At 40.7% G+C, this 25,583-nt stretch overlaps 1 protein-coding gene across 6 annotated transcripts in view; it reads right to left on the bottom strand.

Moving 5' to 3' along the window:
* FN1 (fibronectin 1) overlaps nucleotides 1-25,583 on the bottom strand; it is a 67,677-nt gene that overhangs the window by 23,255 nt on the left and 18,839 nt on the right. For all 6 annotated transcript variants that reach the window (XM_045855857.1, XM_045855860.1, XM_045855865.1 and 3 more), the window contains exons 13-26: nucleotides 23,498-23,619; nucleotides 20,905-21,082; nucleotides 20,530-20,706; nucleotides 18,912-19,040; nucleotides 18,709-18,798; nucleotides 17,678-17,872; nucleotides 15,979-16,251; nucleotides 14,239-14,505; nucleotides 10,199-10,293; nucleotides 8,672-8,840; nucleotides 8,096-8,182; nucleotides 5,386-5,577; nucleotides 2,187-2,369; nucleotides 66-155 (exon numbers count right to left, since the gene is read on the bottom strand). In XM_045855857.1, the coding sequence (XP_045711813.1) occupies nucleotides 66-155; nucleotides 2,187-2,369; nucleotides 5,386-5,577; nucleotides 8,096-8,182; nucleotides 8,672-8,840; nucleotides 10,199-10,293; nucleotides 14,239-14,505; nucleotides 15,979-16,251; nucleotides 17,678-17,872; nucleotides 18,709-18,798; nucleotides 18,912-19,040; nucleotides 20,530-20,706; nucleotides 20,905-21,082; nucleotides 23,498-23,619 (2,247 nt within the window). The remainder of the gene's footprint in view (nucleotides 1-65; nucleotides 156-2,186; nucleotides 2,370-5,385; nucleotides 5,578-8,095; nucleotides 8,183-8,671; nucleotides 8,841-10,198; nucleotides 10,294-14,238; nucleotides 14,506-15,978; nucleotides 16,252-17,677; nucleotides 17,873-18,708; nucleotides 18,799-18,911; nucleotides 19,041-20,529; nucleotides 20,707-20,904; nucleotides 21,083-23,497; nucleotides 23,620-25,583) is intronic.

The following is a 25,583-nucleotide window of genomic DNA, read 5'->3' as shown; positions in this document are numbered from 1 at the left end:
CATTTTTGTCACTTAAAATTGGTAGGTGGACGCACCTTGATAAGCATATTGCCAACGTGACTCACCTGTTTTCTGTCTTCCTCTGAGAGGCGTGCTCTCGTGCTGCTCGTAAACACTAGAGACGCTGACTACGTATTCTGTGCCGGGCAGGAGATCTGAAGAGGCAAGTGGGACTTATTTTAAAATTGTGCTTGAAAGCAGGAAACACGGAAACTCCCCTGGGACTATTTCCACTTATAAAATATCAGAGTCCGCTCCTTTAGCCTACTTACACCTCAGTGAATATGGCTACCTGGAGATGGGCTAAGGAAGGGCCACCTTACCCTGGAGCATCTCCAGGCCTTGCCCTCGGGCTCCCGTGAGAGTGTTACTCAGCCTGATCTGCAGTAAAGGTGGAGTTGCTATAGCATAGTAATAATATTCCTATCATCCACTTAATAGATAGTCTGTGAGGTTGTATGATAATAATGACCCTGGCTGTGGGTTATCATTTACTCCTCAGAACAACCTAGTGAGATGGTTGGCTGCGTTTTTAAAGCAGCTGTATTGCCATATAACAAACCGCACACATTTCAAGTGCACATTTTGACAGGTTTTGATACAGGCATATGCTTTGAACCCATCACTACATTCAAGACAATGAGCAAACCTATTACCTGCAAAAGTTTGGTTTATGATTGTTCCCACTTGACAAATGAGAAAACTGAGGCACAAAGCAGTTATCTTCTTTGATCTGCTGCTTGCCCAAGACCGTACAGGAGTTGACCACAGCCAATGGTCTTAACAATTAACCTTTACTGGAAGAGTTACACTCCCAAAGGAAAGTGATTGGTTCTGCCACATTAAGATGAGAGCAGAACACTTAAAAAACTTAAATAAACATTCCTTGGATGGTCCCTCATGTCGAGGAACCAGCAAAGGTACAGAGTAAGGTATCTGACTGTTGAACACCTACTCATTCAACCCCACTCCCCTCCATATCATCTCCCCTTCAGCCTTCCTGCAAAGGCCTGTGCTGGGTGCTTGGACTCCACTTTTCTCCATTTCTACTTGGCCAGGAGCAATTTACTTAACCACTGGGCACCTCAGCTGCTTCATCTGTAAAACGGAGTAATGATGGCTACTCTAGGGGGAAATGGCTACCTTGAGATCTAGAATAGGATCTAAAATAAGATCTTAGAACATAGGATGGGCATGTGCTAGGAGAATAGATGACGGGCATGTGCCAGGTCTGGGGCTTAAGGTGGGGCAGATGGTGGTCCTGAAGCAGGGGCTTCTGTACTGGGTGATGTAACTACTGATTCCAGAGCACTCCAGAACACCCGGCCCGCTGATAGGCACACATGAGGAGGCTCTCGCCCTCAGCCACAAAATGAGAAAGCAAAACTGGTCATGTGCAGAGATGTCTTTCACTCTCTAAAACAGATCTGAATGACAGAGAGGGTTTTCAGACGGTCATGTGGTGATGGACCTCAATGTGAGCTATTCTCCCTGGTGAAAGCACTGGAAAGCCACACTGACGGGAATCACGGCGCCATGTTGCAGCCCACTTACATTTTCTTTAATAAAGGGTATCTATTTCAAAAGAGTAGGAACTAGAAAGGGACAATTTCCATAAATTGTTGTGTTGTTTATTTTAATGTCAGTTGTTTTCTAAGTCCTCAGCCTTCAGAGAAATCCCGCTAACAGATTCTTTTTGAAGTACAAATTACACTGGCTCCCTCTTCAAAGGGGCATCTTGATCTATCCTGAGGAACTAGTCACTGTTTCTGTGTTTTCAGATGCTAAAGAGATTCCCTGCTGACACGTGGGTGGTGGGGCAGGAGGGAATAAAACAGATATGGTGACATTATTTTTCATCTTCATTTTCTCTCTGAACGTTCAAATGTACTCGTATAATTTCTCTGGACATACATCATTTTTACGTGCTTATTTGGCAGCAGAACTCATTTGAAGTCTTCCAACTTCATTGCTGGTGTTTTTCCTTAAAAAGTTGGAGATACCGAAAATGTATAAAGATAACAACAAACATGACATCTTTCAGGATTTACAGCGCTGCAGGTCCGACTTTAGTTTGTAGTTCGGTTGTACTTGCCTGGAGTTTATTTGCTCCTGCCTGAGAACTCAGAATTCCTTCCTGACACTCTAGCTTAGCATTTATCGAACAGATACATCGGACCTCTTACTTGTTAAGACCACTGCATTGTCTGACGGAGAAATCGACAACTCCGCAACATCTTCCTCATTTTTCACAGGCGAGTAGCGCACCAGGATGCTGGTCAACTCGATGGACGGAGGTGGGGCCCAGGTGACACGAATGGTGTCTGGACCAACGTTGGTGAATCGCAGGTCCGTGGGGGCAGGCACAGCTGGTTTCAAGTACGAGGAGAGACTACGTTATTGTCATTTTACAATGAAGGCTAACAAAAATAGCTGGAAATGTAAAAACAATATCTCATGCATAAAGGAAATGAGTACTAATCATGCAAATAGTCTAATCTAAATCTAGTCTAAATGAGAGTAAACTATAGTTGACCCTTGAACAAAACAGGGTTGAACTGTGTGGGTCTAGGTGAACTTTTAAAAATAAATTCTGCAAATGTATTTTCTGTTCTTTATGATTTTCTTATTTTCTTTCTCTAGCTTACTTTACTGCAAGGATATAGTATGTAATTTGTATAACATACAAAATGAGTGTTAATTGACTGTTCATGTTATCAGTAAGGCTTCCAGTGAACAATAGGCTATTAGTAATTAAGTTTCGGGGGAGTCAAAAGTTATACATGGATTTTTTTCCTGTGTGGGCGGCCAGCGCCCCAATCCCTATGTTGTTTAAGGGTCAATTGTACTGTTAAAAATAAAACACTACACCTAGCACTGTTAGGCTCCTTTAACCTTTCTGCCATCAATTTGTCTTCATAATTTTCATATACTTCCCAATATGTTCATCTTAAGTACATTGTTAATACCACTGAAGGTTACTTTATCCCAGGCTGAAGAGGCTCAAGTTGCCACACAGCAAAGAGAAACATAGCAGTACTTTCCAAAGAAACACATGCACACAGACAAAAAGACGAGAGGGTCCTAAATTTCCCCCTGACGTGAGGTGACTAGAGCTACAATTCCATTCAGGAAACACTACTTACAAGTGAAGAGGGTTCATGCAAATCGGTTCTCAGCATGTTTCTTACCATGCAGGGCAGAGAACGTTTATAATGTTGCATGCTGGTCCCCAGACTGAGGTTAAAGAGGAGTTTCTTTACCTCACCATAACAATGGAACTCAGAGCGCTCCAGAGCTGTTGTTTTGTTTCCCTACCTCCAAACAACCCTCCTGCCACTGTACGGTACACTGTACATTTCAATGGGCTTTCTGTCCGCTACAGGGAAGGAGCGTGGTAGAGTTTATCGAAGAGCAGAAGGAGACGCACAATGGTACATTTTGGACAGACGCTTCTAATTAACTGGTGCTGACTATAAAATTTAGCATTAATGTTAGAGCATTTAAAAAAATTACAGGTCTGCAAGCTCAATTAATCTTTGCCCTTTTGTATGTAATAGATCAGCTATCTATATTTCATTAGCTTTGTACATATTTGTGCTTTAAATGAAAGCACACTTAAGATTATTCGAATATGCCTTCATCCAATCAGTTTAGCCTCTGCCTTTGTTTCCTGACGCCTTAAACTAGCCTCTCTTAATCTTTGGCCAATTGCTGGCTTTCCCGTTGAAACATCCACATTTAACCAGAGTGACTGGTGGCAGCATGCAACACCATCCGTGTCTCAAACACAGAAGTTTTCAAAATTCACCCGTTTGCTGTGTCAGTGTGGTAGGGGCACTCTCTCCGCCATTAATGAGCGTGATAACGCTGATGTCATAGTCAATGCCCGGCTCCAGCCCTGTCACTGTGTAGTATCCTACTGAGGAGTCCACAAAATCTTCAAAAATGGGGATACCTTCTCCTGCCGCAACTACTGTGATGCGGTACCCAATAATGGTGGAGGAGTTTAGCGGGGTCCACCTCAGGCCGATGCTCGAATCGGTTATGTCAACAAAGCTTAGGTCAGTGAGTTGGGGCACCTCTATTGAGTTATAAAGCAGAGGGGGGGGCAAAAGAAAAATAGAGGCAAAAAAGAGGAAAAAATAAAGCAGTGTACATCAGGTTACGAGTAGTAAAATCGATGGAATGTGAAAGCAATGATGGTAATATGCAATCTGTTCCAAATTATCTGAAAGACTGTCTGAGAGCATCAGGAATACTTGACTTCCCTGGAAGAATCAAACGGGTACCATATTCTTAGGGATTTTCTTATATTTTGGAAATGTCTCTGAAACAGTATAGTTTGAACCTCTCGGGTTCCTAAAAATTATAGGCCTGTTTAGGATGTCAAAACTGTTTCTAGGATCCAGACACAGTATCTGTAGGAAGTATCAGCAATGTTTAAAAAAAAAATCCAATGTTTTTTTAGTAGGAAATTAAAGCTTGCATGAAGAAGATTTTTAAAAAATTGGTTGATGAGTTTTTTCCTTTTCTCTCTCCATACAAAAACTCATGCAAACATATGGTCATAATGCTAACACATCATATGAATATATGGTGTGAAACGTGCCATTTAAAAGCATATTCAGGTGGGAGACAGGCCTGAGTCCGAGGCCATTGCCAATATTTTGTTTAATTCGTAATCAAAGTTACTTTAGCATCACTAAAGCATTCTACCAAAAAAGTGCGAAGGGGACCACCATCCGTCCGCTGTCATTCTGTCCCAATCCAGCTTTGGACAAACAACAAGCCTATCCCTGCGGGCTTTTCAGGGCTGTGTTTCAGTCCATAAGAAAGAAGCCCCTGAAGGTGTGGTCTTTCTGTTCCTTTCTTTTCAATCTTAAAAAAAAAGGATTTGAAACAGCCAGAAGAAGAACTGGATGTACCAGTCAAGTGCTATCTCAGGGCTCACATACAGAGACAGGTACTCTTCCACAGACAGCAGTTGACAATCGGACAGTGAAACCAGGCACAAATGTACTGATGGCACACATTCACCGTATTACTTTGGGCCTATCAGTACTGACTACAGACACGTGACATTGCTTTAGTGCCATTTCCACGTGAGCAGACATTCAGAGTTAGCAGACATTCGTGGTTGCCACTCCGCTACATACTCATCGCAACAGACAGCATCCCAGTGAAGCACAGACAGGAAGCGGTGTTAAAGCAAGCATTTGTCCAAATAGCTGCTTTGACTTCATGGTTTTGCAGAGTGTGCTTGGGAGGTCAGGATTAAATCCCAGCTCTATCTGACACTCTCAACCATCCGGGGATTAAGACGTTAATCCCCACTCTTACTGAAACTGCCATTCTGAGGATAACAGCTTATTTTTCCATTACCTGGGATGATGGTATCAGAGATAGGGACACTTTCCTTGTTATCTTTGACAGTATAAACACTGACGTTGTACTCCAGGCCAGGATTCAGGTTTTCAAAAGTGCAGGAACTCTGATCTGCATGGACCGTTTCTTCGAAAGAATATCCCTGCTGGTCATTTGTCGGGGTGGTGGTAATTCTATACCCAGTAATGTCTGCAGGAAACAGAAAGGCAGGAGTTACTGAGTGGAGGATTTGCAACCCAGAGCATTCTAAACCAGACCCCAGTGATGATCTCACGTAGGTGAATGGAGAAAGGGCATTTATCAAGGAACTCGACTGTCATTAGTGCTTATAATAACCCTTTGAGGCAGGAATTAATATTCTTGGTTTAAAGAAAATCTTGTTAACAGGGAAGTGATTACCAAGGGTTTTCCTGTCTCAAAATTCCGTGACCCCTGTACCCTGATTTTCCACAATGGGTCATCTACGTGATACCTAAGAAATATTCCATTTTATCTGCTTAGCGTGAAATGGCTTCCAATGCTACAATCATTCCCCAGAGTGGGCTCTCCTAACATTCGAAGTCTGAATCCTATATGGGATTTACAGGGAGGGAAGAGAATAGGAAAAGGGGGAGGGGGAGTGGCTCTGCTTATTCTAGAGAAAGAATATTAATTGATAAATATTTCAGGAATCATAGAAATCAGGCACTAAGAGCATCAAGGAGGAGGACACAAGTGGAAACAGTAATAACTAGAGATCTGCAGGGACAGACTAAAGTAAATGAGAAAGTGTATTTAAGTGAAACTTACTAAAGGGCAAAATGGTATATTTTGTCATTAGACACAGGGTAAAAACTAAAGTGGTACAAACAAGGAAATCCAACTGGATGGGAAGTAAATGTTGAGGGCGTTACATTTGCTAGCAGCCATCCAGACAGGCAGGCTAGGCTATCCATTCAGATGAAATGTTAATGATTGTGCTTTTGGCAAGCATGAAATTTGCCAACTTAGTTTCAAATTCAGTCATTTGGCTGGAAATAGTGTAACTTTGGCTTAAGCAACGTTTCCATAGACCATGAAAACTTCACCAAAATCACTCTACTTCAGAGGGGAATTCAAAAGGATATTTTGGCCCTGGCTGGTCTGGCTCAGTGGATTGAGAGCTGGCCTCCAGACCAAAAGGTTGTCGGTTTGATTCCTAGTCAGGGAACATGCCTGGGTTGTGGGCCAGACCCCCAGTTGCGGGTGTGAGAGAGGATGCCAATTGATGTTTCTTTCCCTCGCTTTCCCCCTCTTTCTACAAACAAATAAATAAATAACATCTTTAATTTTAAAAAGGATATTTTGAGTTAGTTTTATTCTATGCAACTGTGCACATGGATCAGATAATTAGAGATAATTTTCTTAGTTGTGTGCCTGAGCAAAGGTAAGAACTGTTTTTAAAATGACAGTGAAATTAGTCCTGGCTGGTGTGTCTCAGTCAATTGAGCATCTGTAAACCAAAGGGTCTCTGGTGTGATTCCTGGTCAGGGCACATGCCTGGGTTGTGGGCCCGGTCCCCAGTGGGGGGATGTGCAAGATGCAACCACACACTGATGTTTCCCTCTCTGTCTCTCTCTCTCTTTCTCCCTTCCCCTCTCTAAAAAAATAAATAAATAAATAAATAATAAAGTCTTTTTTAAAAATTACAGTGAAATTAGAATTAGTGAAATTATAAACTAAATGTAGACCTTAAAGTAAGAAGTATAATAGTTATGTATGAAATCATGAGCTGGAACTTCTGTTTTTGTTTAATTTAGAATTTTCTCAACTATGAGTATCCCGATATCTCAATAGTGATTCTTCCAATATAACCAATATTAAATAAAATAATTACATTTGAGTTAACCATTTCTGATTTAAAGAGACTCATGTGGACTTGGCAAAGGTGAGGCATATCAAAAATTTCTCCAGTCATGGTCATGTTACATTATGCTGCTTGAATGTTGCTATAGCTAACTTCAATCACTTTCGAACTCTAAAAATAAGACTCAGTGTGTGTGGACATGGAGTTTAGACAAAAGCTACGTTTAAAGTTTTAAAAGTGGTCATGGAACTTCATTTAAGCAACTTTCTCAGTGTTGAGTATAAGTAAAAAACACATAGTTAAGTTCCAAATACAGTCCGTGATGCTGGCTGTGAGAAGGGGTATGGAAAACTTGAGCTATAATCCCAATGGTGTGACATTTAACATTTGTGACTGTGGGCAGGTCAGTTTTTTTCTGAGTCTGTTTTTTCATCCTATAAAATGGACCATTTCTACCTTCCATTACCCTGAGATTTGTGTGGTGCAACTCATGACAAAATATCTGCAACTTCACTGAATTATAGAGTCTGTAATAAGCCATAAAAGGAAAATTACATAGTATGGTTTCATCCATTTGTTTGACAATTTTGAATGCCGCTGAGCAAAAACCACCTTCCAGAACCTTCTCCTGAGCCCTCAAGACTCCCTATGGCTCCATAAGATTCTGCCTTGTCCTCTGTCCTATGATTTAAACAAAGAGGCAGTAAAACACCCTACCTGTCACTCCATGACATTCACTCATGTCCTCCTGTCCTGTATTTTTTACGGAAGGGTAGGTACGTATCATTTTAAACCTATATTTCTCTGAGAACAACAGTTTCTAAAACCTTTGTCTCGGAACGGCAGAGCACATGCGTGCCCTCAGATACGCCGCAGGCTAACCTGGAGTGGAGCTCCTTTCCCATGAGACCGTCAGCACGCCGGTGTCGGGGTTTGCATCCAGGTGCAAGTTGGTTGGTGGAGACACGGCTATGTGGAAAAAAAATGTGTAAATTAAAAGTTAAAGCTAATACGAATTATTTGACCTATGGAATGTTTCTCTCCCTCCCTGCGTTTCCTTCTTTCTTTCCTTCCTCCCTCTCTCCCTTCCTTCTTTCCTTCCTTCCCCTCTCTCTTTTTGAAAGAATTAGTAAAAACATAGAGGTTGTATTATGAAACCATGGTGGACAGTAATCCTCTGACCGAATTTTTTTGATGATCAACAATTTTTTTAATGCTAGTGGAATCATTTCCATCTTGCCAGTTGATAAATATTCTTGACACAGGAAGAACACTTCTGATGCCATGGAATATATGACATGAATCGAACTTGCTACTTAAAATTTAGAAATAGCTGATAACAGCAGGCATGGCTCTTTCCCCTGGGCCATGGTCATAAGTAAAAATGATACGATGTTAGCCATTCTTTGAAAGTGGAACAGTTTTAAAAAAGAAAGAACAGCAAAGAGCTCCTCTTACGTGTCACCACTTTGTTGACAATGGGTGTGCCTCTCTCCTTCCCATCTCTGAGGACGGAGATGGTATACACGTACTCCACGCCCGGAGTCAGGCCAGACACAACAATGCTTCCCGAGTCTGAAGTCACTTCTCGTGGGGCTTCCCCTCCCTGGCTTGGTCGTACACCCAGCTAAAGGAAGGAAAGCAAAATAAACACCAAGGACAAATATTTCCAGAGCTGGGTGACTGCCGAGGGGCTGTGGTTACGCGTCGTAGAACGTGAAAAACTCCTCGGGAAGTGCACAGTGTGCTTTTCAACTGGGGAATGAGTCGGGGCCTTACTTTTGCTCTGTTTGATACTTTAGCTGGAGATTCTCTGTCCTGAGGGGTTGGGGCAGGGGAGGTGTCTTCCCAAACCACACAAAGGTGGTGGCAATGAAAGCTTCCAGGGAAATGTCATCACCTACTATTTTGCTTGATAAATCATCCCCCGCTACAAACCATAACTACACAGCAGCTTACAGCCACATGGAAGTTCATTACTATTTTCTTTCCACCGGAAGAAGTCCCCTAGCTCGCTCTTTAATGAGTTATTAATATTCAGTTCACTTCTTAGTTGCCATTTAGGGTTCTAGCCTCTGTAACACTCTGTACTACAAAAATACTACTTTGGAAGAAGTATGTCCGTAGGTTCGACTGCAGGATAATAAATGAATGTGCCCATAATTTGAAGTCTTTTTAAGTTTCTTTCAAAAACCTAAGTAATACTGTGTCATCGATGTTCAACTCTGTCGACATCCTTTGTACGTTATAAGGCTTCTGGAAGTCAGAATGACACTATTAAGGAAAATATAAAAGGTATGCTAGCCTGATCATCAATACGACCATTTGCATACCTCAATGACGTGAACTTCAGTGTATTTTTCTAATCATGGGAATTTCATTTTGATTTCCAATATTTCTCTATACATAGAGAAAAAATTCTTTTAAACATTCATTTGTGTTCATTGCTCCCTTAATATCATCACTTTAAAGGACATGATATATATCTATAGGAAAGATCTTAATCTTAACTTCTATAAGGGGTGGCCCCATGGGGGTTTTGAATGACTTTCATAAGGGGTGAAATCAAAAGGATAAAAATGTGACTTTTAAGTGACTGAGTTCAATCTGTCTCCCCAAAAGGGCTTTCATGAACTTGTTGACACTCAATTCTAAATGAACAACACATCAAATGGGGTTTCCTTCATATTTTTAAATGCAGTTCCCTTGGGGAAAGGATGGGGAAATTCAGATAACGACAGCTAACAGTTCCACGCCTATGTTTTAGCCTTTGCAAAGCACTTCCATCCCCTTTGACCATCCTTCCAGCCACTCAGAGAAGCAGAAGTACTGTTCTGCCCTGACACTATGATCGGAGAGGTAGGAACAGGAGCAGGCAACACCATCTAGATCCCAGACTTCTGAATGCCTTGTTCCTAGATTGTCCAGAAAGGTGAGGGCAGCTCAGGGCCATATTGCAAGATGTTAGGAACACCTGCGACTTACCTTAAAACCGATCCTCGGAGCAGGCGTCCATGTAATCACAATGGTGGTCTCCGTCACCTCCGTGTTGTAAGGAGGAATGGAGCCCCCGGGCTGCTCTGTGAGATAGGATCAATGCACATGTCAAAACCTTGGCATCAAGACAGCTGCAGAGAACGCAGATAATGAGCGTTTTCATCAAGAACCTCAGCTTCCTCAGCTAGTGGACCCAGAATGCCACATATGTCCCTTCACGGGATGAGGATCCAGAGCAGGTCAGGGCTGCTCAGTCTTTCCTGTCCTACCCAAATCCCGTGACCCCGCTACAGTGCAAGTTAACGTCTTCTCACCCCACTTCAGGTTTGAGTTTACAGTGTGAGTATGTGAACCTGGTCATTGCCAACTAATTATCATTCTGCCTCGAAGTCATTAACTTGAGAACCATGTTAAATTTTAGACAATGACCTAAAATTAGCTTTATGCTGAATTACTTGATGATGGTGGTTATTTATTTTCAGTTGCAATAAGGGATGCCATATGAAAGTTAAACAAAATTGGCCATCATAGATATACTTATAAATTCTAAAAAAGTCTTTCCTGAAATATGAGAGTATTCATTCAGAACAGCAATACTACAGAAATTTAATATTTTGCCACTGGAATCAGGAATCATAACAAAAGTTTACTCTCATATTCTAGCATCCTGAACACCATCATTATTTCTCTTAGTGAAAATATTATTTTAAAAAATAATTTTTAAAAAAGCAGGTATACAGAAAGTTAGCACAGACATTTTCAATAATCCTACAAATCTTATTATAAATTTAGAATGCTTAAATATAATTGGCTGAGGGACTGAATCCTGTAGTAGGGAGAATAAGCATTTCAATCACTGGCTGCTGTGGGAAAGGCACGGTCTCAGAAGCCAGGGTATTTGAGTATGGTCATCAGATTCAAGGGCTTCGAGTGTGTCGATGGTCCTGGTCACATATTTGGGGCCTTCACAATTGCTTCCTCTTTACATCCCAACCAAATTCTGTGCCCTCTGGTGGGGGGCTATTAAATGTATTCATTGTAAATCATGAATGGCTGGTGAGACAAAGAATTGCCCTCCAGAGTTATATAAATGGGGACTGAAGTCTAAAGACTCCCGTTTCTACGCAGTCCAGTCAACTGTTTTGATTTTGTCGTGTGGGAATTCAGACCCAGTAGTGCGATTCTTTCTTTCTCTTCTCTCTTTCTTTTTTTCAAAAAATTTTTTGTCTGGTTTTAATGTGCAATTAAAATAAAATTTTTAAAATGTTGTATGGGGAAAAATAAAATGTGTGTGGGCCACTTTATAATGATTATTCTAATTGCTCACTACTGGTTTAGTGAGCTGTTTCCTAGATATGTTATTCTTGTAATGGCATTTGAGGGGAGGGGCCCTGGAAGGAGTGACCTGTGATGCCTTCTCAGTGTCCCCAAAATCTTACACCTCTTGGCTACTGCTGGAATTTGCCAAAGTGCCGAGGCCAGCCCCGTGTGACTATGTTAATGGCCACAAGAAACAATCCAGCAAGCCGTCCGCTTCTTTCACTGAACACATCTGTGAAAGCCCCAACTTTTTCAAGTTATTTTGTCCTCAATTGTCTTGGGCTTGAGGATTGGGTATTTTGCTATTGCTGGAGCCGGCCAGCCGGATCCTTCTCAAGTTTGAGATGAAGCTCCCTGCCTGGGAAGACCATTACAGGAAAACCTCCAAACCACAAACCCTCACACTGATGTCAAACAAAGGATGTGACTGTAAGTGTGAGCCACGGGTTCTGGCAGGTCTCGTCGGGGGAAGAGCGGCCTAGCTTAGCTGTTAGAGAAATAACATTTACCCGATTTATAAAGGAATACACTGAATTTCCCCCAGAAACAGCCACCACCCCATCGTTGCTATTAAGAATTTAGTACAAGTTACAAAACCCAGCAAAGGTATTCCCAGAATTCAGCCTAGTAAAACAGTGAAAAGCTACAGAAACTTAAAGTAATTTCCAAAATAGGCAAGCCCTGCTGAGGCTAATAGGCATAGCCTCAGACAGTACTGGATGTCCAACAAAAGTTGTAGAACTCCCTGCTAACACGGGTTTATTTAGATATAAGCTTGTTGGGGCTGTTTTCATTATCATTCTTTCCTCAGTTGATCATCTATAAAGTATTGTTTTAAATATACTACGACGTGCGAGGCACTATGGTAACCTCTAGCTAGTGAAATCAGTTTTGATTATCAGCACTTTAATTCAAATACAGTTACATTTTATATAAATGTATTGTGCAGAGAATAAAAGAACATGCCCCATGTATCGAAGTCTCCCAATACTTAAAATAGCCCCTATCAGCCCACCTTGCTCCACTTAATGATTGTTAATATCATTAAAAATTATTTTTCTGCCCTGGCAGGTGTGGCTCAGTGGATTGAATGCTGGCCTGAGAACCAAAGGGTCACTGGTTCAATTCTCAGTCAGGGCACATGCCTGGGTTGTGGGTCAGGTACCCAGGTTGGGGCGTTCAAGACACAACCACATATTGATATTTCTCTCCTTCTCTTTCTTCCTTCCTTCCCCTCTGTCTAGAAAAAAATAATTAAAATCTTAAAAAAAAATTTTAAATTATTTTTCTCTTATGGGCACTCTATCCAACAAAAGAACCTACATAAAATATACCTTACATGTAGGAATAAAAAAGATAACTCCATATACCAATTTAAATGGAAGTAAATTTTTGGTAAATTATAAATTCTTATAGGGAAAAATTTATAGACAATTTCTTTGGGAAATAAATTCCATAGCTGTTTTTGAACTTATATTCACTTTTTGAATGCTTTTTAACATTTATATTTTTAGTCAGAGTAAGATTTGTTAAAGCTTTTAGAAAATTGTAAACTAGTTCATAGTTGTATGTGTGTGTGTGCTTGTGTGTGTGCATATATATATAGTAATATATAATATTATATATATATATGCTTAAAAAGTGTTATGTTAGGTGCTTCTGTAATCCAAAATGTCAAATTAAAAATAAATAATACCCAGCTAGAAATAAGAGGTCTCATAACTCTTTATAATGAGAATGAGAATGTATTTAGTAAAAGGCAGTTAACGAAGACAGGCTTTTATTGTGGTGTAGATATGTAAGAGATTTAAGGTCATTTCCTGTAAAATGTTGAGCAAAAGGACAGACATGACCAAAAATTATTGTCAGTAATTTCCTTCTGTGGAATTTCAAGAGAAATTTAAGAAAGGTTAAAATTTTTTTTAAAAGTTATTCTGTTCTGCTGCAGAATAACACTCATAAAGGAACCATTCCTCAGCTTCATGTTCTATTGGAGTCTGTTCAATCAATAAAGATTTTTATTCTGTACTTACTGCCATCATTCGACACCCAAGGTATTAGAATGTCAACAGAAGTGCTAATTTTTTCTTGTCTTAACTAGTATTTGGCGAATTCATTTAATATGATAGAATTTAATTTTTAAATAACTGGGTGCCTCAAACCATGATACTCAAAGAGTTAGTCCTGGAGCAAATACACAGCTTGGCAACATATGTAATTTAACGCACTGCTTCTTTCATCAAGAAAATTTTTGCTTCAAAAAATCATTAACTGGATTAAACAGTGTGCTTCCTGATTTACATTCTGGCACAAGCTCCTTATTGTCCAGTAACAAACAGCTCACGAACCACAGTATGAGATGCATACTTTTCAATCTTTAAAAAAAAATTTTGGCCCTGGCTGGCGTAGCTCAGTGGGTTGAGCGTGGGCTGAGAACCAAAGTGTCTCAGGTTCGATTCCCAGTCAGGGTACATGCCTGGGTTGCAGGCCATGACCCTCAGCAACCACACAGTGATGTTTCTCTATCTCCCTTTCTTCCCTCTCTAAAAATAAATAAATCTTTAAAAAAATTTTTTTAAACATTTCTTATTTAAATCCTATACTAAGTTTTTTAAGTTAACTTTTTAAAAAGTGGATGAAGACCAGAGAACATAAGTATAGGTAAGAACCAATGGAATGACTAAGAAAAGACATTGAACTTGGCTTACGAGTGGTGAAGACTCCAGTGGCCCTGGGGCTCTGCTGGTTGCCTTTCACAGCCACCAGGGTGGCAGTGTACTCGGACCCCGGCTGCAGATTCCTCAGCGGGTACTGTGAGGCAGAGGGCCCCACGTTGTACTGCTTGGGCTGGCCTCCCCGGGTCAGGCCCACGGTCAGCCGGTACCCAGCGATCCGGGCTCGAGGCGGAGTCCAGGTCACTATCACACTTGAGTCCGTTTCATTCATAAACTGGAGGTTTGTGGGAGCATCCAATTCTAGAGAATAGGATAAAACATATCAAGAAATTTTGAACCTCAGTAATTACCATACTGAAATTCTAAAGTCTGACTGAGTTTGCTCAAGTTTTCTCAAGGCTGAAATACTGCCCTGGCTGGCGTAGCTCAGTGGATTGAGCTCAGGCTATGAACCAAAGTGTCGCAGGTTCGATTCCCAGTCAGGGCACATGCCTGGGTTGCAGGCCATGACTCCCAGCAACCGCACATTAATGTCTCTCTCTCTCTCTTTCTCCCTCCCTTACCTCTCAAAAAAACAAAAAAAGGCTGAAATACTCTATGTCAAAACCTTGGAAACAGTGAGCCACGAAGAGATTGAGCACTACAGAGAACTTTGCAAAACTCTGTGTCAGTCATGAGAAATTGCTGACCTTTTTTGCTTGGTTATGATTCTGTGGAAAATCTAATTGTCCAGCATGCCTTTCTCATTATCCTCTTGGACGGTACTAACATTATAGAGGTGGCATTTTAAAAAAAACTTATAAATACCACAATTGACTCTGCTGAGCCAAGCAAGTTAAGAGAAGAGAAACAAGCCCACTAAAGTGAGGGCAAAAAGAAAGCTCCACATGGAGCAAAAACAGTACATTCCACATTTATTGAAAAATACTCTTGATGGAGAATTAAAAGTAATTTTCACATGACTCTGATTAGACAATAATTGTGAAATTAGATTATAATTATAACAATTATACTCAGAACTTTAGAATCATGGTAGGACACTGATGAAAAAAATCACATAAATTGTGCATTTTCTTCTTGAGTTTGATAACTAGCAGTTACCCTGCAGTAATTTAAAATACTTCTGAGAGACAGAAAATGTTTGCGAAGTAGTTAAGTGTAATAACTGAAAACATGAACTTGGGAGTCAAGAAGACTCCCAACGTGCCCAGCTCCATCACTTCCTAGACCGGTGAATTTACAAGCTGCAGACTTTTTTTATAAGCCTCAGTTTCTTCATGTACCCAAACAGAACAACAGTAAGACATTCCGCATTAGGTCAACAGGAGGATTAAATATGAGGATAATGCTCACAAAGCACTGGGCAGAGGACCTAGAGCTTAGCCGTTACTACTTGTAAATATTTCTACTATAAAAGTGTTAGGAACTTATACCTGAAGTTTGATCTAGATACGTGTATTTACACAAAAAATGCACTCAAATTTTCTGTCTGTGCCTCCATTAGCAAGGAAAATTAGGTTCTCTTAAATTTCCCTCTCTTAGTGTCATTTCACCCATACATGTGTTCGGGGAAAGGGTTAGTATTTAGCACCCATGTCTGAGTTTTGTTTCCAGGTTCACATGCTTTACATCCACTGTGCTGTCCCTTACTGGCCGAGTATTTTCCTCTTTCTACCTGTAGACCCAGGAGTGAATGGTGGACTGCACACGTGTCCCTGCTTGGCAGCGAGGGTGGAGAAGTGGGGGGGACGTGCGGGCGGGAGCGGGACTTACTGGTGGTCTGTTCTCCTACTAGAGGTCTGCTCTCCCTCCCCTGGTTCACGGCAAAGACCTTGAAGTGGTAAGTGACCCCCGGGGACAGCCCCAAGACTTCCGCAAAGTTGTTCCTGCTGATGGGCAGCCGCTGCCCGTGCTCTCCGGGCAGGTTGACAGGGATCACGTCCACGCGGTAACCGGTCACGGCACTCTCCGGGGCTGTCCACATGATGGTGATCTTCACATCTGTCACTTCCACAAACTGCAGGTCCCGGGGAGGGGGGACTTTATCTGATAGACAAGAGCCAACTGGTCATTCACCATGCCTGCTGAAGATTGTTCTTAAAAAGCCAGTCTCCTGAGTTGTCTAAGGCAATTCACAGAGCCTCCCACTCCAGAGCAAGACTAGGTTTCATCCCTTCACCAGACAGTAGGCTTCTTGGCTTATTTTCATGGGTCAGTCCTACAGCGTATGACATAAGACATCTGAAGGTTTTATTTAAAATACGTAGGGAAGCAGATGACGTTCCAACACATGAAGTGTCCTACTGAACAGTTTAAAATAAACATGCAAAAAGGCACTGAGGCCACAGAAAAATATGTGGTGACTTTTATTTTACTGAAATCATTTAATAATACTTAAGAGTAATAGATGAACTGACCCTTAAGTTTCTAGGGAAAAATATGAAGATTTTTATGGTGTTGGTTTTTCATCAGGAAAGCCAGTAACCAGCTTTGATGTTATTTTATAATGAGGACATTTCAGCCAAATTTCATAAATTCAAGGATAAACTAATCTATTAAATTATTAGCATACTGGAACTATTGACAGAGATAAAACAACTCCCCCACAGAGACAATTATTCTTTCTGCCTACACTTCTGGTCCTCCTCAGCAGGCTAAAGAATAAACACAATTCAAGGATTGTCTTGTTTCTCTAACACAGTGATTTTCAACCAATGTGCCACAAAAGCTTTTAGTATGCAATACCTGACTGTTTAGTCAGAAACTGACACAGGCAACTGACCAGTTTTCCCTTACCAGGAGTGTTAAACTCATTTTCACCGGGGGCCACATCAGCCTCGAGGTTGCCTTCAAAGGGCCGAATGTAATGTTAGGACTGTGTAAATGTAACTACTCCTTAACTAGGGGCAAGGAGCTCGGCGCTGCCACCGGGTAGAAACAAGGTGCCAGGCTGGATAAAATAAGGTGGGGGGCTGGATTCAGCCCACGGGACTTCTGTTTGCCACCTGTGACTTAGACTGTCAAATTAAAAAAAAAAATGACAACAGCCAACACAACAGGACCTATCTGGTGTGAATAAATAAAAATTATACCAGCCCTGGCTGGCGTAGCTTAGTGGATTGAGCGCAGGCTGTGAACCAAAGTGTCCCAGGTTCGATTCCCAGTCAGGGTACATGCCTGGGTTGCAGGCCATGACCCCCAGCAACTGCACACTGATGTCTCTCTCTCTCCCCCTTTCTTCCCTCTCTAAAAATAAATAAATAAAATCTTTAAAAAAATTATACCTATTTTTTGTCAGAATGGCAAAAAAAATAGTTTTTAGTGTGCTGCAGAATGTTAGTAATTAGTTTATGTGTGCCATGACATGAAAAAGGTTGAGATTTACCACTCTAACAAAATGAAGGTTAAAGCTGTTACTTGATTAAGCCCTGAGAGGTAAGATAGCATAGGAAGACTCTTTAAGCTCAGTCACCTGGACGAGGGACACCGGTGGTTTCCTGCTGGATGAAAACAGGAGTGCTTTCTTGGTTCTCTTCCACTGCGTAGATAGTGATGTTATACTGAACACCGGGTTGCAGGTCGCTGAGGGTGACAGAGTTGGCAGTTTCGGGAAGGTTGAGCTCTGTGCTACTCCCTTCGACTGATGGTGAGTACACAATTCTGTATCCTGCAGATTCAGGAAGAAAAAAGTGAGGGACGCTGTTTTATGAAACAGAGGCATAAAAAAGCATCCGTACACCTCAGCATCTTGCTCCAGTCATTAAGAAGTAGTGATTCTTGAAAAGTTGACTTTTTTGATGCTGCCACTTCTTTTAAGGAGTATTCAGTACAGAGATGAGCTAAGAACAGCCATGCAAACTGTTTTGATAGTAAATATTATTCCTGAAGACCCGAGATCCTTAATACACGCCTGTTAGAGAAGCCATGAGGTGAAAATAAATACCCATGTGAAACCGGGACCTCCTCTTTGAGCTCCACCTGCAGGAAGAGACCCACCGGCCACCCAGAGCACGCGGCTGCTGAGCACCGTCTGCTTTCCAGGAACCCCAGAGACAGTGGAGTCACCAACGAGCTCCATACGGAAGCGACTCAGCTTCCTCTTTTAGAATTAATCTTAGCGTGAGATTTTTCAGAAAAATTATCCCCTTTCTACTACAGGAGCACCTGATTCAATAAGTCAATGAACTAGCTTTAGAGAGTTTGTGTGTGTAAGAGCTGATAAAATGGATTTGAGGGGGAAATGATCCGTATGAAAGCAGAGCTGTAAGACATGAAAATAATAACATTCTGAATTACTATCTCTCCCCCCTCCCTCTCCCACACATACACTCCCCCACACACACACACACACACACACACACACACACACACCCTTCTCTTCCCTAGACTAGCACTTATGTAGGAGAGCTGAGTGATACGCCAGTCCTCGGATCAGAATCTGCTCCCTCACCTCCTGGGCCACCAAGATTAGCAAGGCAGCCAAGAAGAGAAAGCCAAGCTGACCTGTGATGGGGGCCTGGGGTCGGCTCCAGTGGACAACTATTGAGGTGTCATCAACTTGGCCCACAGTAGGATTAGGAGGGGCATCGGGTGCTAACAAAGAAAAAAACAAACAAGGAAAACAGTCAGAAAATACTACTGTTTTATAGCAGCAGCAACAACAACAACAACAAAAGATTATTTGATGCCGGGCAGTACACATGTACCTGTTGTCTGAGAAGTGGACAGGATCAGGCTCCGCTCCCCTTCTTCAGATATCTGGTAGACATTTACGATGTATTTTCGGCCAGGCAGCAGGTCAGGAATGTTCACAGAAGTGGCTGTGCTTGGAAGATCTTGGAAATAAAAAGGGAAGGTTACTAACCTGAAATACCAATCCCTCAAACAACTTCAAAGCCTCTGATAAGAAGATTTAAAAAACTCTGTATTCACGTAGGGTAGGAAGAAGACTGGAAGGAAATGTACGAATGGATGCTCAATAATTATCAATGTGCAATGGGATAGTTTTTCTTTCTATTTCTCATTTTGCAAATTTGTTCTCTAAAAATGCATAATTTTTGAAATCCACCTCTAACTTTGTAACCCAAGTCTTCTTGTAAACATCATTCTTACATAGTCCATTGTAAACAAAGTAACTGGGAGCCAGAGCGGTGGTTATGGGTAGGGGGTGATGGGGAGTATGGTAGTAAGGATGTTCTTTTTCTTGATCTGGGTGCCAGGCAGGTGGGTGTATTCACTTTATAGAAATTCACTGGGTGCCTGGCTGCTGTGGCTCAGGAGATTGAGAGCCAGCCTACCAATCAAAGGGTTGCCAGTTCGATTCCCAGTCTAAGGCACATGCTTGGGTTACAGGCCAGGTCCCCAGTAGGGGGCATGCAAGGGGCAACTACACATTGATGTTTCTCTCCCTTCCTTTCTTTCTCCCTTCCCCTCTCTGTGAAAATAAATAAATAAAATCTTCAAGAAAAATTCACCAAGCCCTGGCTGGTGTAGCTCAGTGGATTGAGTGCGGGCTGTGAACAAAAGGGTCACCGGTTTGATTCCCAGTCAGGGCACATGTTTGGGTTGGGGCCAGGTCCCCGGGAGGGGGTACGCGAAAAGCAAACACACACTGATGTTTCTCTCCCTCTCTTTCTCCTTCCTTTCCCCTCTCTCTAAAAATAAATACATAAAATCTTTAAAAATAAAAAAACAAAAATAAATTCACTGAGCTCTATATTCATGATTTGTGTGCTCTTCAATATGTAGACTATTCAACAATCAAGCTTTTAAAAGACCCCTAAACATGAGAATTTGGAAAGCACATAGGAGGCTGCTCTGTACCCCCAACACTAATATTTTCTATAGCAGTATTCACCCTGGTGATAACTACCATCAAGAAAACACTTCCGCCCTGGCTGGCGTAGCTCAGTGGATGGAGCGCGGGCTGGGAACCAAAGTGTCCCAGGTTCGATTCCCAGCCAGGGTACATTCCTGGGTTGCAGGCCATAACCCCCAGCAACCGCACATTGATGTTTCTCTCTCTCTCTATCTCCCTCCCTTCCCTCTCTAAAAAATAAATAAATAAAATATTAAAAAAAAAAAAAAGAAGAAAACACTTCCATTGTATGGGCCTGTGCCTGGGCAAACACATCAGGGACCAGGAGAATGTGGACATGGCTCAGGAAAAACCTAGTTCAGTTCTAGAGATGGTCAGTCATTTCCCTTTCTCATACCAGAAAGTACTTTGTTCACAACGAGCTGCCAGCTAGCTCCAAAGCTCACAGACCACCCGCCTGAATGCCAGGACCTCCCAGCCCCAACGCGACAACACACTTAGCTCACCGAGGTACTGAGGCTCATCCCCTTCTTCGCTCAGCTCATACTCCACACGGAATCCTGACACCGTGTCCGAGGCGGAGACCCAGGAGACCACAAAGCTACTGGCCGTGATCTCAGTCACAGATTCAGAAGTGGCCACCACAGGAGAATAGGGTGTTGTCTCTCCCATTACTGTGTTGCCTGGAGAGTCACAGAAAGGGGAAAGAGAGCCTTCAGCCATCAAGAAAATGTACTATCGTCGGTAGAATGTAAGTTTTTTTAAAAAAAAATAAATGTGGGTGTCATCCATGGAAGACTGGGAATCAAGAAGTAAAGCTCTTCCTGAGGAAAGACCAGCTCTGAGAAACTGGGGCGCAGACAGGATGGCGGGGTACGTACTGCTCACTGCTGGGTTCGTGCTGGTGGTGGTGAAGTCGAAGCGGGTCACCTCTTTGTGGCCATACTGCTGGACACTTATGAGCTGCCCCTCATACACCACATTTGGCCTCAGGCCCTTAATGGTATATGAGTTTAAGTGGCCTGGAATGGTGGCTTCCTTCCAATTGGGCGAGTTTTTCTAAAAATTAAAATGAAAAAACAAATCACACGAGTGTTTGCAACAGAGAGCATTCAGAGGCAAAGTGGTATAATCTTCAAAGAATGAGGGGACCTTTGCATTTTCGTTGTGGAGGGAAATCATGGAAAGTTGCAATCAGGATATGGACCTGTGGCAGGGTCTGTTAATATTGAGGATAATTATTTTTATAGCTAATATTTACTGATAGCTTACAATGTACTAAGTTCTGTGCTATTTCACTTGCACTCTCCCACTTCATCTTCAGCTCCCCTCCTTCAAGCTAATGATAGAATTGACCTTGTTTTGCAAGTGTACAAACAGTTCTGTGGCTTGCCCAAGGTTACACAGTCACAGGTGCTAAGCACCTCCCTTCTTGCCGGATGAATTATTGACTATCGCTACCATGATATGATGGACCCGAGTTTTGCCTCTCCTAACTTTTTCATTTCTGCAAGTAACAGATGATATATATATATATATATATATATATATATATATATATATATATCTATATATATATATATCTCCCTCTCTGAAGTGGGGAAAGCCATACATTCTGTTGTTCCCTTGATGGGTTACAATTCAAGTTGCTGAACTTGCAGAAACAGCCAAAGACATAATATTGCTTCATGAGTCAGTTCCTAGTTCCTGTGAAGACTCATTCTTCGATGTAAACTACCCCACAGAAGTGGTTACCAACTGTGGGCAAGACCGCAGGAGAATGTGATTTTGGTTTATTTACTCTTTGCCAGCACTTTGCATTTCGCATCCTGTCCGACTTCACTCATGTGTCATAGACCACACAACTCACTGCAATAAAGCACGTGGAAAAGAAATGCCCTTACTTCATTCAGACCAGAGGAGATCCCTTTAAGTAGTAAATATTCTAGACTAATATAAGTCAAAACACATTTTTAAGACCATTGATTCTTTTAAAATATCCAGCCCACCAGTTTCAATAATTCAAATATTTTGGTGTCCATTTATATTTTTGGAGTAAATGAAAGTGGTGCTGTCACTTTTTTAAAATTTTTTAATTTTAAATTTTAAAATTTAAAATTTTAACTCAAATACACTGTGCACAAAATTAAAATTAATCAATACAATTAGCTCAGGTTTCTTTCATTCACTGTGAACTTTTTTTGGTTGGCTATCAAAATACTAGAAACTCAACTCTTAGGTGACAGACCTTAAAGACAAACCTGAAAAACGACTTTGAGAGTGGATGACTATTTAACATTTGCAAATATTATAAATGGCAGAAATAAGCTGTAAATGACAGCATGTCCTTGGGGCTGGGAGAAGAGACCCAGGTCAGATGTGTCAGCAAACCTGGAATTTTTTAATCGTTAAAAATCTAAAAGAAATTCATTATTGCTGCACTTTGAAGACATTACAATTTAATGTATGTTTTATACCTACCTGTAAATGTCTCTTATTACAGTGGTCTCACATAATACTTCAGGATTAAGTTTACAGCAAATAAAACCAGTGATGAGATGAAAAGGTGAGAGACAAGACGGTATTATAGAAAGAAGAATACATTGATGCCATTGACTGACATTGTTAGATACCAAGTTCTACAAATGGCTCTTTTCAAGCAAGAAGAAAGAAGAAAAAGAATGATTACAACAGTCTGAGTTTTTTTCTGGAGAGCTTAAAATACAACTGCATGAGTTGGTCAAATGGTTTATTTCATATATTTTTTAATTGCTAGAATTCAATAGTTGTGATTAAAAAGGACATTTTTCTCCAGTGTTTAAAATAGTGTTTCTCAAACTCTGAGTCAAGAATTTTGGAGACCTTAGCAGGGCAAGTGTGAGAGGGTAAGAGAAACCAAAGCCTGACGGATCAACATCCTGCTGGTTGTGATTCTTCAACTTCGAGACAGTTCTTGTGAGAAAATTACAATTCATTCTTTAAATAAACAATCATCCCTTATCTATACTCTCTTCTCAGCATTTCTTTCCCTTCTATCTAAATAACTGCAGAGGATCAAAAGCCGGTTTTTAAGAAATGACCACTTATAAAGTAAGCAAAAAGAAAGAAATATTAATTTAGCTACATTTTTCCCAAATGATGAAAATGATGCCAACAATTTTTTTTCCTTTGATGGAGTTATAAAACATATGCAAACTTTAGCTTCTTTTCCTATATGGGGGAAGAGTCATTTTAAGCATTGTCATTTCTAAGTCCTTGCTAAGATCTTTCTAACATAAAGAACTAAATTTTTCTATATACCATAAAAAGCTAAGTTTGTATGTCAATTGATTGGTCACCTTGTTTTGTCATTAAATAAATATTAATGTTATAAGGATAATTCATCCCATCTACTGGGTCAAAAAATGAAAGAAAAATTTGAGAACGTGTTAATTTCGGGAGACTCCGTGGCCGGTCTCCGGGTGGCATACTTACAGGCTTCCACCTGAGGATGTACTTGGTAATGTGGGAGGGCTCTGGTGCGTTCCACTGGATGGGGTGAGAGTTGGGGTGGCCGGGGGTCTCCGTGATGAAGACTTGGACGGGACCGGAGGTGCCTGTGAATGACAGTGGGAGAGATGCTTCTCCTGAGTATTCACTCACTTCAACTGGAGATTCACTGCACCCGGATGGCCATCATCAAAGGCAGTTTTGCTTATTAGTAAATGTGAATATAATAAGAATTTTCTGGAATCAGGCTTTTACATATGGACATTGGAAATCAGTGCAACACATCCTTTTTTTAGCTGATAGATTATTGTTTATCCTGAGAACTGCCAATAGAACTTTTACATTTTTTAAAAAGTAAAATAAATACATTTTTTAAAAAATGCCTCTTAGCTTACTTTCTTCTCCATTTTCAAAGTAAGAATTATAAGAAAATGTGAGACTATCATAACACAAATAATGTAATATTGACTATACATTTCATTTACTTATTATATTTAGCTTCTTTGAAGCAAATTGTGGTTTGGGGAAGCTTGCATCAGGAATGAATCTACCACCTAAGAAGAAAACAACATTCCAAAGGCCACATGACATGATGTAAAACAAATATATTTCTAAGTAGGGTGGACTCTTAGACAAATAGACATGAGTGTTAGTTAAAGACAGTTTTATTTCTCATCAGTTTAAGCATCTTATCATTTTTGGGGAAAATGTTACTTTATTTTTGTACAGTAAGTTTACTCTAAAATCATACTATATTTAGTCAAGTTATTATTTTTTATTGATTTTGACAGAGAGAAAGAGAAAGACTGAGGGGGAGAGAGAGAGAGAGAGAGAGAGAGGGGTACTGATTTGTTGTTCCACTTATTTATATATTCATTGGTTGATTCTTGCATGTGTCCTGACCCTGACTGGGGATTGAACCTGCAACCTTGACTTACCAGTGTGATGGTCCAACCAACTGAGCTACCTGGCCAGGGCCCAGTCAAATTATTAAGAGAAATTTTTTTTTCTAAAGCAGTTATCAACTGAAATGACATTTTGCAGGATACATTAAATTTAGTATTTCCACATGTTGATATAAAGTATGGTTTTAGTTCTTTTAAAAAGAAAATAAGGTAAGTGGAATTACTTTCTTAATGGTGTAGACTCAATTCAGGATAATGAATAACTGAATAATTTATGCTAGCAGAACATAACACTATTTTTTTCCCTAAATACTGTCTTTTTATGTCAATCAACATTCAACTTACTAGAAATAAAAATAAAGTTTCTTATAATAACCTTTTCAAGAATTTCTAACTGGAACTCTGTCAAACACAGCAAAATTTTGTGTGTTTAAAAAAACACTCATGAGATTAACAGATTTAGGTTTTCTGAAAGCTCTTAGAAAATGCTATATTGATTTTCAAACTCATTATCTTTGCTGTTAAATTCTCTTTGAAAATAAAGTTTTCTCTAGCAGAAAAAGTATATAATTTGCAAAGCTGTGTAGATACAAAAGTTCTAGAATAATACATTCATTTTCACACTGGGAATAATTCAAGTTGATTGAAGACTGGCAAATACTTTTTGAATCTTGTATTCATTTAATGTAACTATTTCTAAGCCACATGATTTCCAAAATTCATATACAAAATTCTAATTTTTCCATTCTAAAGTGGCACATATTTCCCAGAACACGGCAGGATGTTTGTTTTATTCAGTTGACAGAAGTCAATGCCATGACCCTCTTTCAGCTACCCTTTCTGTTCATGAAGCTTCTCACAAACAGATAAGTTCTTAAAGGTAAACACTGAGCGCTGGCTGGTGTGGCTCAGCTGGTTGGAGCATCATCCTACAAACCAAAAGGTCACAGGTTTGGTTCCCTGTCAGGGCACATGCGTTGGTTGCAGGTTAGGTCCCAGTAGGGGTATGTACAGGAGGCAACTAATCAATGTTCTCTCCCCCTCTATCTCTCCCTCCGTTTCCCTCTCTCTAAAATCAATAAGCATGTCCTCAGATGAAGATAAAAATAAAATAAAAAAAACACTGAAGCAAAATTTCAGAGATGTAATGATTTAAAGTGCTACTT

Source organism: Phyllostomus hastatus, unplaced genomic scaffold (genome assembly GCF_019186645.2).
Source record: "Phyllostomus hastatus isolate PE091 unplaced genomic scaffold, TTU_PhHast_1.1 phas_contig_137, whole genome shotgun sequence".
NCBI classification, from domain to species: Eukaryota; Metazoa; Chordata; class Mammalia; order Chiroptera; family Phyllostomidae; genus Phyllostomus; species Phyllostomus hastatus.
The sequence above is the reverse complement of the archived record's forward strand: the minus strand, read 5'-3'. Positions and strand labels throughout refer to the sequence as shown.